Consider the following 13,495-nt stretch of genomic DNA (forward strand, 5'->3'; position numbering starts at 1 on the left):
AAAACCGAGTGACATAGTAACCGCCCTAACATCTAGTAACACGTGGCTAGCATCAACTTGTAGCTTAACTTTTGCCTGAGTAGTTCTAGTTTAATTTGCTAATTGTGACAAACTAATGTAAAAACATTTTAAGAGAAATAATGCTGAAGTGCTATGTAATCATGCCCTGCAGATGTGCAGAATAGTGCTCTGGTCTCCACTGAAAGTGACCTTTGACAGCACCGTCCTGCTCTAAGGTCACGTGTGGGGCAAGCAATTTTGGAAATTACATGAAAGAAGCAGGTTTTCCTTTCCAGTGTCCTTAACTGTTATAACTGATAACGTTTATGAAAGTTAGCACATTCTCCAGTCACTGGAAATGATAGGCTTTGTTTACAGATTAGACCAAATACTGTATTTACATGGTATTTACCAAAATTTAATTGTATTTCAATGTAATATTTCATATATATGCAAATATATATACATACACACATATATTACTTGATTGCTTGAAAGGAATCAAATGGGAAAGTGAAAAATGATGATTGTCCCAGAGTATAACTAAAAAGGTGAAAGTAGAGGTTTCCTTGTGCATTAGATTCTAATCAGGAAAAGCATTAGGGAGTCAAGTCAGTTGGGTTTGAGACGTTTAAGGGCTTTAATTAATTTCACCTGTTTATATAGATTTGAAACAGTATTTATAAAACATTTACTTAATGAGTATATAGCCGTGCATATCTTTTGATTTTTAACTTCATCTAAGCCAAAGATAACCCAAAACTGAAGAAGGGGATTTTGTATCCCAGCTGTGGTTTAACCAGTGATCCTAGTGCTCCAGCGTGAATTTGACTCCTTCTTCTCCAGTGTTAATGCATAGTGAGTTACTGTAGGAGATTATAGAACCTCACGGTATTGACAGAACCGTGGCTCAGTGATGTTGAATTACAACTATAGCAGCTATATGAACGTCTTACCCTATTAAGTCAACTAAAGGGGAAATTAAGGAAGGAAATGTTCATGAGTACCAAGTCTTGCCATTTTCAGAGATGTTATTAATAACAGTGAAATTTTCTCTGCTGTTGAATACACATTGTGTATAAGACACTTCCAGGTACAGTAGAGATAGAAATAAATGACCATTGCTTTCAGTGAGCTTACAGGCAGATAAAGTGGGCTCTCCACTATCTCCAATACTGTACCAACCATGGATCAGAAATTTGTTAGGACTGTATAAGTTGCCTATGTGCTTTACCATATACAGGTTGTTGAAGAATATTATTCCCTAAACAATAGACTGACGAATATTTGCCTAGGGTTTACATCGTATTTGGGTATTAGAAGTAATCTAGGGTATGTATAGGTCATATACAAAAACATGTTCCTTTTTTGTTTGTAAGATATTTAAGCATCTGCTCATTCCAGTATCTTAGAGGGACGGGAGGGGGCGGGTCTTGAACTAATCTTCCTTGGATATTGAGGAAGAAATTATAATATAAAATATCAGAATAGAGATATAAACCACATGCTTGGTAGTGTCCTAGAGAATCGCCTTTGTGAAGAAGGCTTTCTGCTGAGCATCGGAAGATTAGATTTTAGCGAGAGTATTTCTTAGTACAGATGTTCTAAAAACTGTAAGTAGTAGTTCAGTGTACTTAGAGAATAGTTGGGATTTGGTGAGAAACAGAGCTACGTTATACATGTTTCAACTTGCAGTGCAAAGAGTTTGGACTTGATTTAATAGGCAGTGGGAAGTCTTCATTGAAGACTTCTTAGAGCTGCATAAAAGTCAGTGAGTGCTTTGGAAAGGCTGGAGTAGAGTAAGTGTTATTAATGTTGAAGATTGTGCAGTAGTGAGCCTTTGTCCACCTTTGCATATGATAGTTTTCTATAAGGGAGTTGTATACAACTCAACAAAAGGGATGGGTCATAGTTTTTCACCAAAGGCTGTCTTAAGGTGAACTGTTTACTCGAACCCTGAAACTCAGTAAGTTGTAAAGAGTAATAAGAGTTCCCCCAGTGAAAACTGCTGAAGCTTTGTTCAGAGACCTGAGGTGGCCAGCTGGTACTATGGCCATTTGGAGACTTCATTAAGATCACATTCGTGTATTTTAGGAAGTTTCTATTGCACTAGGTTTCCATACCACTCCACAAATGCCCTCAGTTCTAGCTGCCTGTCCTCAAATTCCTTGCCCTCCCTACCTGATCCTCCCATTCCAGCCCCACGTTTCCTGCCCCCAGTCCACTCAAAATCTGTTTCCCCCTTCCCAAGGAGATCCATGTCATTGTCACCCACTGCCTCCCACCCCACCCCTGTCCCTTCCTCTATACCTAACCTCTCTGGATCTACAGATTGTAAATCGATTATAATTTACTTAATAGCTAATATCCACTTATAAGCAAATATATACCATATTTATCTTTCAGGATCTGGGTTACCTCAGTATGTTTTTTTTCTAGTTCACCCATTTGCCTGTAAATTTCATGATGTCATTTTTTTAACAGATAGATAACACTCCATTGTATAAACATACCACATTTTCTTTATCTATTTTTGTGTTGAGGGACATCTAGGTTGTTTCCAGTTTCTGGCTATTGTGAATAGAGCATCAGTAAACATTGTTGAGCAAGTGTCCTTGTGGTAGGGTGAATCGTCTTTTGGGTATATGCCCAAGAGTGAAGGAAAAAAAAAAAGAGGAGGAGGAGGAGGAGAAAAGAAACAAACCTAGGCAACTGGGTATGGTGTCCTATGCTGTAATCAGAACCGTTGGAGACTGAGACAGTAGGGTCATGAGTTTGATGATGCCAACCTGGGCTACATGGAGAAACTCTTTATCTTCCAAAATGAAAGCAAGCAAGAAAGATTATAGAATTGGAACCATATCTTTTAAAATTACCTTCAAAACCTTCCTTATGTATTTATTTTTTTAAATCTCTTTAGTGGATATATTTTGGACTTATATATTGAAGGCTTTATAATATGTGTGGGTTCTGTGTCTTGATATTTTTCCATCAGTTTCTTATATATAGTAATTTGGATGTCTTACTCCACTAAGAAAAAGACTGATGATTTTCCTTAATGTGGCTATGCAAAAATTTCTTTCTTTTTGAAAGTAATTGTTGTTTGAGGTGAAGGGGAGGAGAATTGAGATGGCTCTGTAGTTAAAGGCAGGCACTTGTCACCAAACCTGATGACAGGAGTTTGATCACAGAGATCCAAACAGTATAAGAAGCAGCCCAACTCCCAAAAGTCAACCTCTGACAGTAACGTGTTAATAAATATTTAACTGTATTATCATAGTTTTCATGTATCAGGTTAATTCGTTTCTTACAAATGTTTATGGTTAGAAGACCAAAACATGAGTTTTTCCAAATATTCTGGTTTTATTTTCTCCTCTTTTTATCATAAATAAGAATTCGTTAACATGCTTTAGTCCCTGTTTTCTTTTAGATGATACTTATGAACAGTATAGATTATCTGAAAAATTGCAGTGAAAGGAAGCACTGGAAAGTAACTTTGTTTCAATACTTAAATGCTGCCGGGCGATGGTGGCGCACGCCTTTAATCCCAGCACTCGGGAGGCAGAGGCAGGCGGATCTCTATGAGTTCGAGACCAGCCTGGTCTACAGAGCTAGTTCCAGGACAGGCTCCAAAGCCACAGAGAAACCCTGTCTCGAAAAACCAAAAAAAAAAAAAAAACCCAAATCAATACTTAAATGCTAAAGAATAGGAAAAATAATAAGATACGAAGTGGAAAATACACACAAGGTAGTCAATTATATAATGTTTGTCTCAGATTTCTTGCACTTTTCTTAATCCATAGAAAATGGCAGCATCCACCACAAAACCACAGAACACCAATTGCCAAGTGTGGCTGACTTGCACATTCCTTTAAGAAAAACTTGTAAATTAACTACTGAGGCATAAGAAATAGTCAGCATTTATATCCTTAAGGCAATGCATTAAATGAAGAAATTGGAAAGGTTTCTTTCTTTTTTTTTTTTTTCTTTCTCCATCCCACCCCCTCCCCAGCCTCATTTTTTAAGATTAGGTTTCTCTAAGTAGCCCTGACTGTCCTGGAACTTGCTCTGTAAATCAGGCTGCCCTCGAACTCAGATCTGCCTATCTCTCGCTTTCCAAGTGATAAGATTATATAGGAAGGTTTGTTTTTAAAACAGAGAGGGCATGAGTGGTGTCTATTCTTTTTCTTTGGGAAGTTAATTCTGGGCTTGTAAAGTTGTCCAGTTTTTGGTAATACTTGATTTCTCTCTTCAAGTTATTAAATATATTGGGTTAGGCCATAATAGCTAACTTAAAATAATTAGCATTTGGATGACTGGTTTGGTGTATTGTCTTAACAGTTAATTGATTTTACAATGTGACTCCATGCAAATTCTGTGATAAAGTTAATGCTGAAGATTGTTTATAATCTTTTCTTATGTTTTTCTTTTGTTGTTGTTGTTGCTTAGTTTTGTTTTTTTTTTTTCTTTGAGACAGGGTCTCTTTACATAGCTCTGGTTGTCCTAGAACTCACTACACAGACCAGGCTGGCCTCCAGCTCACAGAGATCTGCCTGCCTCTTTCTCCCAAGGACTAGGATTAAAGGTGTGTGCTATCATGTCTGTCAATTATTTTTATATTAAGTGGTGATCATATTTGAATTTCAGATTTTTAGTTGAATAGCTATAATTTTATTTCTTTAATAGAAAAATATTGACAGATATTTTGATATTATGTTCCTAAAATTATAACATTATACTTGAAGAGATAAAATTCCAATATTTGTTAAAAAAATAATGTTGATAACCCAGACATGGTGGTTCACCCCTTTAATCCTAGCACTTGGGAGGCAGAACCAGATGAAGTGAATTGGAAGCCAGCCCGGTCTATATAGAGAGTTCCAGGCGAGACAGAGTGATGTAGTGAGGCCTGTCTGGATGAGAAGAGGAAAAAGAAGAATGTTGACTTTTTTAGGCTGATTAATGACATTTGTAAATTCTTTAAAAATGAATCAAATATCAGTTGTTACCTACCTAGCCTATACTATTGCAACAGTGTAAAAAATATTTGAATAGAGTCTATGCTTAGATAATATGTTTCTGTCTTAAATTGGAAATCTTCATTGAGATGAAAAGATTTTATAACTTCCTTTAACTTTAAAAGCTGGTAATATCGTCTAGCTATTCCGGCTGCACATGAATCTTTTTTATGGTTAAAGACATTATTTATTTCAGAAAAACTCACTGAAGCCTGCTAATGTCAGCCAGTCCACAGAAGCAGCGTGGAACTGCTGACAGGGAGAGAGCAGCTTTCTGCCTTTCTTTGGACACCTGGAGGTTACTGTTTCAACAGCTGGTAAAGTCAGAGGAGTTTTGACATGTATCTAGTTCTGTTAACTTTTGATGCTCATGTTCCTAAAGATCACTATGAATTACAAAAGTATCCTTCCTTAAAACAGCACAGAATGATAGGGGGAAGTGAGAGTAGAGATACAGCTCTCAGAAACTTTAGTCATAAAAATTTTTAAAAGCTAAGAACCTTTTTTAAAGATAGTACAGTTTTATTCATGTTAAAGTCAAGAAATGTGTATAAATATTACAATAAATAATTATACTTTATCTCGAACAAGATCTGAAATTTGCCTTTGGAAGTGAGCTTTATGAAATAGTGAACAAAGAATTTTGAAACCAAAGAAAACTCTGACACAGGATGTGACTGGTGTAGTTAATAACACGCAGAGGCAAAAGCTGGTAAATGTTAGGGCTGTGTTTTTGTGTTCTTGTGTGCAGCTTTTCTCAGCCAGAGGTTGTATTCAACAGAAATATGTTTTTCTTTTTAAAATAATTAAAATTGTTCCAATTAAACTCATTGTTATGTAAGAATAGAACAAAGATAAATCCTTCACTTGGAAATTTGAGGCAGGTGGATCGTGAGTTCAAAGTCAGGCTGGGAATATATAGCAAAATCTTGTCTCAAAATGATATATGTATATTTTTATGTAATAATATTGAAACTGTACTGTAAGTGTATCTCAGGGTCTCTAAGAGAAACCACCCTACAGATGAAGTTTTCCTTCTGTCGTAACAACTCCACACCCATGTGCCCTCTTCCTAGTCCCCTTCTTTCCTCAACTACCCTTTCTTATTCTTCTCACACATCATCATCATCTCCAGAATCCACCTACTATTTGGTCTTCCTTCATCTCTAACATTATTTACATAGCTGTCCTTTAAGACTCCAACTCCCTCAGTTGAGATCTGTTTAAATACACATAGCATAGTTTATACTACTCCAGCACCTGGACACAGGCTTGAATAGTGATGGGGTCTTCATTTAGCCGTCTCTGTTTCTAACATACACTAACTTGTTCCATGAACACTGAAAAGGAACTCTTTGAAGATTAAGTCAGCTTCAATATTCTGCAGCCAGGGTAGCATGAAACCCTGTTTACTAAAAGTTTGGTCCTTTCTACATTAATAATATAATTAATGTACACCGTGTAATCTTGGAACTCTTGCTTTTTATTCCATTGTGTTAAAAAGAAAATTGTAGTATCACTGTCTCATTGATACTTTCCTGTGTGTTTTTGCTGTCATTGTCATCTTAACATGAATTACCCATTTGATTCTCATGACAGTTGAATGACGTCTTATAGAGGAGGAAACTGAAGGATTGAAAAAGAGGAAATCTCAGGAATCCTCAGATTTCTACTTAGCAACTGCTATGTGTCAAATATGTGTTCAGTATACATTATTACTTCATTTAGTTTGAGATAAGATGGTGTTGGTTGCTTCCATTTTTAACTATTAACATTTTTCTTTTTATTTCTTTACCCCTTTTAACTAAAAAAAAATCCTCTAGAAACAAACATGACTATTGTTTCTTGTACTCTTAGGAAAGTTTGTTCTTGTCACAGCTGATACTTGTCATGTTTGAATTATGTGAATCTCTTAAGAAGCTTATAGAAGGTACCTTACCAGTTTCTTTTATTTTAAAAGATGACTTTGGGAGCTCAGTAGATGGCTCAGTGTGAGTTCAGTACTCAGAACACATGTAATCATGCTAGGCCTGGTGGTGTGTCTTAGAATTCCAGCAATGGGGAAGCAGACAGATGGCTCCCCTGGCTTACTGGCCAGCCATTCTAGTTTAATGGGTAAGTTCCACGCTAATGAAGACTCTTTTAATTGCCATATCTATAGGACAGTATTTTCCTCAGGTGTTTCTACATAAGATATTTACCAATATATGGCAGGATGCTCCAATGATTGGGATATTTGGCATTTTCTTTACCGCCTGTAGTTTACCCTGCATTTTAAAGCACTAAAGAAACCGTTAACTATATCTCAAACATATTGCCACCAAAAAACTTATTTTCTGTATAACAGTAACATTCCTTGAAATGTACTTAAATGGTAATAACAGAATGAGTGACACAGTCTTCAAATAGATAACTTAAAATTGGAATTGTTAAATTTGTTCTTGTTTCTTCTAAACTTGATCATAGTACCTTTCGATGTCTTAAGAATTCTGTATGCTTATTTCCTGCTAACTAGAGACCATAGTAGCTCTTTACAGCACTGCAGTTCTCTGTTTATTTTAGAAAAAGTTTAGTGTGGCTTTATTAGAAACAGGCATCCGGCTGTGTTGTATTTAGCACCTGAAGGTCCATCACAAATATGGTTTACCTTTGATATCAGTTAAAGAAACTTCAGAAAAGATATGTTGTAGCTGCTATGAACTGGGTAGCAGTAGCATCTTACCATAGGAAGTAGTCTCTATTTGCTGTGAGAGGTAATCTTCCAGAAGAAGGTTGTTAGAATGTATCTTGTTTTTTTATACTGAAATTCAGTGAATGCCATTAGTTTGGGTTTTCTTTATAGTTTAATTTTTCTACAAGGGCTTTAAAATGTTTGCCTGGTTATTTATTCGCTTGTTTAAGGCAAGAAGATTTTGAGTTTCAGGGTAGGCTGAGGCTGCATAGTGAGTTCAGCACCAGCCTGGGTCTCAAAAACTAAAACAAAGAACATTATATTATTTAATTATTTATCTGCTGGCCTCCACTATTACTAGTAAGTCAGTAGTCAGATGGGCGTGGTAACTTACTCCTGCAATACCAGAACTCAGAATGCTGAAGCAGGAGGATTGTACCAAGTTCAGACCACCTTGGGCTAGAGAGTGAGCCTTGTCTATAAATATACTGTTCCTCTGGCTATAAGTGTCATTTCTTGGGTGTGTTCCATGGTTTATAGCAGTTAAACATATTGGGCCTCTGTATAATTTTCCTTTTAGTCACAATTCCATCACGTTTATTTTTTTGTCTTTATCCCCGGCTGATGTACCCTGTGTTTTGGTCTCTGGCAATAAGTACATGAAAGCTTTTGTTACTAGCTGCTGGACCCTGAGGAGCTGGATGCCCCACTCCTACTTGTCACTCACCGTCTTCCAGATTGCTTTAGCTTCAAGTTCACTGGCTTCTTTCCTGCTGTAGATAAGTATGTCCAGTGAGGTTTTTATTTCAAGATGTTCTAGTTCTTAAACAGAAAATTATTATATGCAAATTTCATATATATGAATACATAAATATAATTCTGTTTATTTCCTGAGAAGTCCAAGTATATTTGCCCCTACATTCATGAATGTAGTTAAGTAGCTACTTTTAAATCCATTTTGCTAATTCCTGTAGCCAAGTTTGGGGCTTATTCTCCTTTGGTTGCCTTTTTCTTGAATATGGATTGGGTTTTCCTGTTTGATTTTAATTGTTTGGGATGTGATTAAAGACAGAAATGACAAGTAGAAAGTCTGGATTCTTTTGTGTTTCCCCAATGGATAAGCATGCTTGGTTGTTGTGAAGGACAGTTAACGTGACTGAACCCAAACCCTGGAATCTCAGATGGGTTATTTGAACTTCAGCCTGTCTCTCATGTGTGGAGTCCAGAGATCTAACTAGTGGGCAGAGTGTACGCAATTAGGCTTCTGACTGTGGTCCTCGTTTTTCATGAACCTCTGTGTCCTACTGGGGAGTGTAGTTGTGCATTTGAGTAAGTTTCTCATTTGTGTCCTCATTTGATGTGGGAAGGTCATGTTTCTATCTGTTGCTTTCATTGGTCAATTAAAGAAAACTGCTTGACCCTGATAGGGCAGAGTTTAGATAGGCGGGGTAAACAGAACAGAATGCTGGAAGAGGAAGTGAGGTAAGATGCCTCAGACAGACGCCATGCTCCCCTCTCCCAGGCAGACGCAATGAAGCTCTGACCCAGGATGGACATAGGCTAGAATCTTCCCAGTAAGTGCACCTTGGGGTGCTACACACATTACTAGAAATGGGCTAGTCCAGATGCGAGAGTTAGCCGAGAAGAGGCTAGATATAATGGGCCAAGCAGTGTTTAAAAGAATACAGTTTGTGTGTTGTTATTTCGGGTAAAGCTAGCCGGTGGCAGGAGCTGGGTGGCGGAATGCAACCCGCAGCTCCCACTACACTAATTATCTAAGAAAAGCAAGTCAGTAGTAACATGACTGTGCACACTTTAATAATGGAATAAATTAGAATTTGTTTTCATTCATCTTTTTAATTAATAAAGGTGTTTCTCATTTGCATATTTATTTGCCCGTTCCTAATGTTGTGTGTAAATTCTTTTTTCTACGTCTAAATTATTTGAAATGTTTTACAAACTAATGTGAAAGAAGCTTCACAATAAAATTTCCATCCAACAAATGTTGCCTGCTGTGTGAGCCTAGAGTGAGCTAATCTCAGGAATAAGATAGTGAACTTCAAAGTTCTTGTCCTCTAGAGGTCACTTATAAATGTGACAATGGAAAAAGTAGTGTGCAGGTGGGATTTTTTTTTTCTTTAATATAGGCAGAGTGGTCAGGAACTGTCTTTTAAGTGAGTGGCATTTGATGAGTGACTTTAAGGAAGTAAAAAAGAGCCTTCAAATAGCTGAGGTAGAAAATGTCAGAAGCAAGAACCTTAAAGGAAAAACATGGTTGGCTTCTTTGAAAAGATACCAGAAGCCCATTAGCAACTGAGGAAACAAGGAATGTGGTAGGAAGTGAAATTAGAGGGTTAACAAGAGGCTTTGTGGTGTGCCGTTGTTTTGAGCTATAGGGATAAGGTGGATACTTCCTGTATTTTTCACAAAGGCTGCGAACAGGGAAAGACCATTGGTGTGAAAGGCATGGATATTGAATCATAGAATGGAGGCGGAGAAGAGACCAATAGGAGACTTTTGCAGTAATAACTAAGGTGGATTAAGGTAGCTCAGACAGAAGCAGTACAGGTGAGAAAAAATTGTCAAATAAAAATAGTTTTGCAGTTAAAGACAGCCAAGCTTAGTGGTAGATAAACATGAAACAAGAGGAAGAACACCTATGTATGTGATACAGTGGAAAACTGAGGTAGAAAAGACTTATTTTGCATAGTGGAGTTGATTGTGCATTTAAGAACTGGATATAAAGCAAGATACAGACTGGAGCATCAAGTTTTAGAGAAAAAAAACATAGTCTTCTATGGAGCCACATTTTCAGAATTTTTGTTTGTTTGTTTTTTTGGTTTTTCGAGACCGGATTTCTCTAGCTTTGGAGCCTGTCCTGGAACTAGCTTTTGTAGACCAGGCTGGCCGCGAACTCACAGAGATCCACCTGCCTCTGCCTCCCGAGTGCTGGGATTAAAAGTGTGTGCATTTCAGATTCGTAAGGGTTTTAAGTAAACAAGGTTTTGTGCCCAAGGCTCTCCTGTGGTTCTAGCTTCTCCTTAGAATGAGAAAAGACATCCTCGCCGCAGCTTCTTCATCTAAGGCACTGGACACTGCCGCTGTAGAGCCTACGGATAGAGAGGAAGTAGAGATCATTCCAGAGTTTGCTATTAGAAATGGTAGTTTGTATAGCTGTGTGGAAATGATTAAGCCTAACTAATCCTTTCATGGTCTATATTGTTAGGCACTACGGCACAGACCCTTTCATACTGTAATTATAAAGTCACAGCAGTATTCATCCTAAAATGAGTTCTCATTTAAAAAAATTTTTTTTCTTTTCACAGAAAATGCTTGGCCAGAAGAGATGAGTACTAATTCCACTCAGGCCTAGAATTGCCTATTAAGACAGGTCCTGAGCAGGTGACACACGAATGGCCCAAGGAAGCCACCAAATTGATTTTCAGGTTTTACATGACCTGCGACAAAAATTCCCTGAAGTGCCTGAAGTTGTTGTATCCAGGTGCATGTTACAGGTTAGTGTTCAATGATTTCTAGATTTATTGATAAAAAATACTAACTATAAATTATTAAGCTGATTTTTTATATATATCAGGAAAACTCTTTGTCATTACTGTGCTGTAATGAAAAGAAATGATCTTTGGTGTCTCATAGTAATGTGGCCTGTGGCAAAATGGGGCTCTCAGTACCTAACTCTAATGTAGACATTGTCTGTGGTATAGATAAGAGAGCCAGATGTGTGCTTATATGCTGTCATTTCGCTCTTGTTTCCTCATTCTTGCGAGATTTTTAAAATCCCAGATTGTTGTGTAAGAATGAGGAAAAAATCATTAAGGAGTCAAAAAACCTTGTTCTTCTATTGATTTGGTACTTAGAGCATTTGTCACCCCGGTTTGTGTGTCAGTTTCTTATCTCTGCCATGAGGGATTTGTATGAACAGTGCATAGTTCCCATATATTTCTGAGTTTACTTTGATGTTTTCCAATTAATCTCTTCAATTTCTACATTATTATTAGTATACAAAAATTCTAGAAATCCATAATTCTAAATATTACTGAATATTTAGTAATGGTTCCAGTGGGCCATTTATTTAACCTGGAATTTTTTTCTAATAAAAGTATTCTGGGATCCTTCATATATATTTACAAATTTGACAAGTTATTTTTAAAATTTGATCAGTATGAAAATTTTTAGCAAGTCTGTATTTTATAGTGACTACATATGCTTTGTCCACACCCTTATCTTTTATCTGTACTTTTAATTGGTCTTGTATGCCTTTAGCCTTATCTAGCTTACTTTCTAGATGAAGATACTGCTGTTTCTTGGCCTTTTAGCTAAGATCAAGTATAAATATAGATTGCTGTATATTTCCTTAAATTTTTCCATGTTCTTCAGGATGAATGTTGGGTGTCTTGACTGAAGTACACTAGTCTGTGGTCTGGAATCCCAGCTTACTGATGTCTTACCTTATACTTTACACTGTTATTATCTCGGGTACATGGGATTCTTCAGGCTTACTTAGTTAAGTGTGTGTTTTGGAGTCTTAAAACAAGCAGACTTGAGTTCAGGTTTTGATGGTTACCAACAATAGCATCTTTCACCCTTATTTTTAACTTCATTTCTTTGCTGTTCAGTGAGAATAACAATCGCCACAGAGAAGTATAACCCAGGTAAATTCACTAGTAGGATATATGTATGACTTACTACTAAAAAGAGAAACAGTAGTGAAAGTTCCCCCATTATAAATATTTGGTGAATTAATCAGTAGTTCATACTTATCAATATAGAATGTAATGGGGAAAAGAAAGTGTCTTAGTTAGGTCTGTTGCTGTGGTGAAGACCAAGACCAAAAGTAACTTGAGAAGGAAAGGATTTAATTTCATCTTACACTTCCAGGTCATAGTCCATCACTGGGGGAACTCATAACTCTAGGCAGGAACTAGAAGCCATGAAGAGGAGTGTTGCTAACTGGCTTGTTCAGTCGCTTTCTTAAGCACCTTAAGTACCTACCTGCCCAGGGCTGGTACCAACTTCAGTCATTAATCAAGAAATGCCCAATGGACTTGTCTATAGGCCCATCTGATAGATGCAGTTCCTCAGTGGCTATATCCCCCCTCCAGATATGTCTAGGTTTGTGTCAGGTTGACAAAACCAAACTGCATAAAGAGTAATAAGGTAGAAGTCAAAGTTTTAAGAAGGTGGGGAAAGATTTAGGTAGGGAGGGGTAAACCTTCCCTTAGAAACCAAGACTAGCTTCAAATAAAGTAGAAGGAAAATAAAGCTATACTACGGGTGCTCTGAGAGCCATTGAAAAGCAATAGGAAAATAATGTTGGTTAACAAACTTCATGACTTTATGCTGGAAGAACCGTCCAGAATACTTCACTTGCTCATAGCACAGTGCCCTCTGTCCCCAGTTTTTTGTTTTGTTTGTTTTTCTTGAGATGAGGTTTCTCTGTGGAGTCTACCTGGCCTCCACTTGCCTCTGCCTCCTGAGTGCTGGGATTAAATGCATGAGCCACCACTGCCTGGTGCTCAGTAATGTTTTAAAATCTATTAGCTGGGAATGAAACATAAAGTCCTTTATAGAACTGCTTAAGGTGTTTTCAAAAGATAAAGAATACCTCTAATGTATACTTCAGTATAATATTGATGTATTGAGAAAACAAACCAAGCATTCCGGAGGCAGAGCACTGGGGGGTAAATCAACCATTTTTCACTTCTTGTTTGTTCATTTCTTGTTCAAATGGTGTAGACTATCCTTTTTTTCCTTCCTTCCTCCTTCCTTTCTTTTTTTTCTTTCTGTT

General features: G+C 37.1%; 1 protein-coding gene across 2 annotated transcripts in view; it reads left to right on the forward strand.

The window, feature by feature from the left end:
* Tab2 (TGF-beta activated kinase 1 (MAP3K7) binding protein 2) overlaps positions 1–13,495 on the forward strand; it is a 55,443-nt gene that overhangs the window by 22,650 nt on the left and 19,298 nt on the right. For both annotated transcript variants that reach the window (XM_075949238.1, XM_075949245.1), the window contains one exon: positions 11,016–11,204. In XM_075949238.1, the coding sequence (XP_075805353.1) occupies positions 11,103–11,204 (102 nt within the window). In that variant the 5' untranslated portion in view covers positions 11,016–11,102. The remainder of the gene's footprint in view (positions 1–11,015; positions 11,205–13,495) is intronic.

This window comes from Microtus pennsylvanicus, chromosome 1 (genome assembly GCF_037038515.1).
Source record: "Microtus pennsylvanicus isolate mMicPen1 chromosome 1, mMicPen1.hap1, whole genome shotgun sequence".
In the NCBI taxonomy this organism is placed as follows: Eukaryota; Metazoa; Chordata; class Mammalia; order Rodentia; family Cricetidae; genus Microtus; species Microtus pennsylvanicus.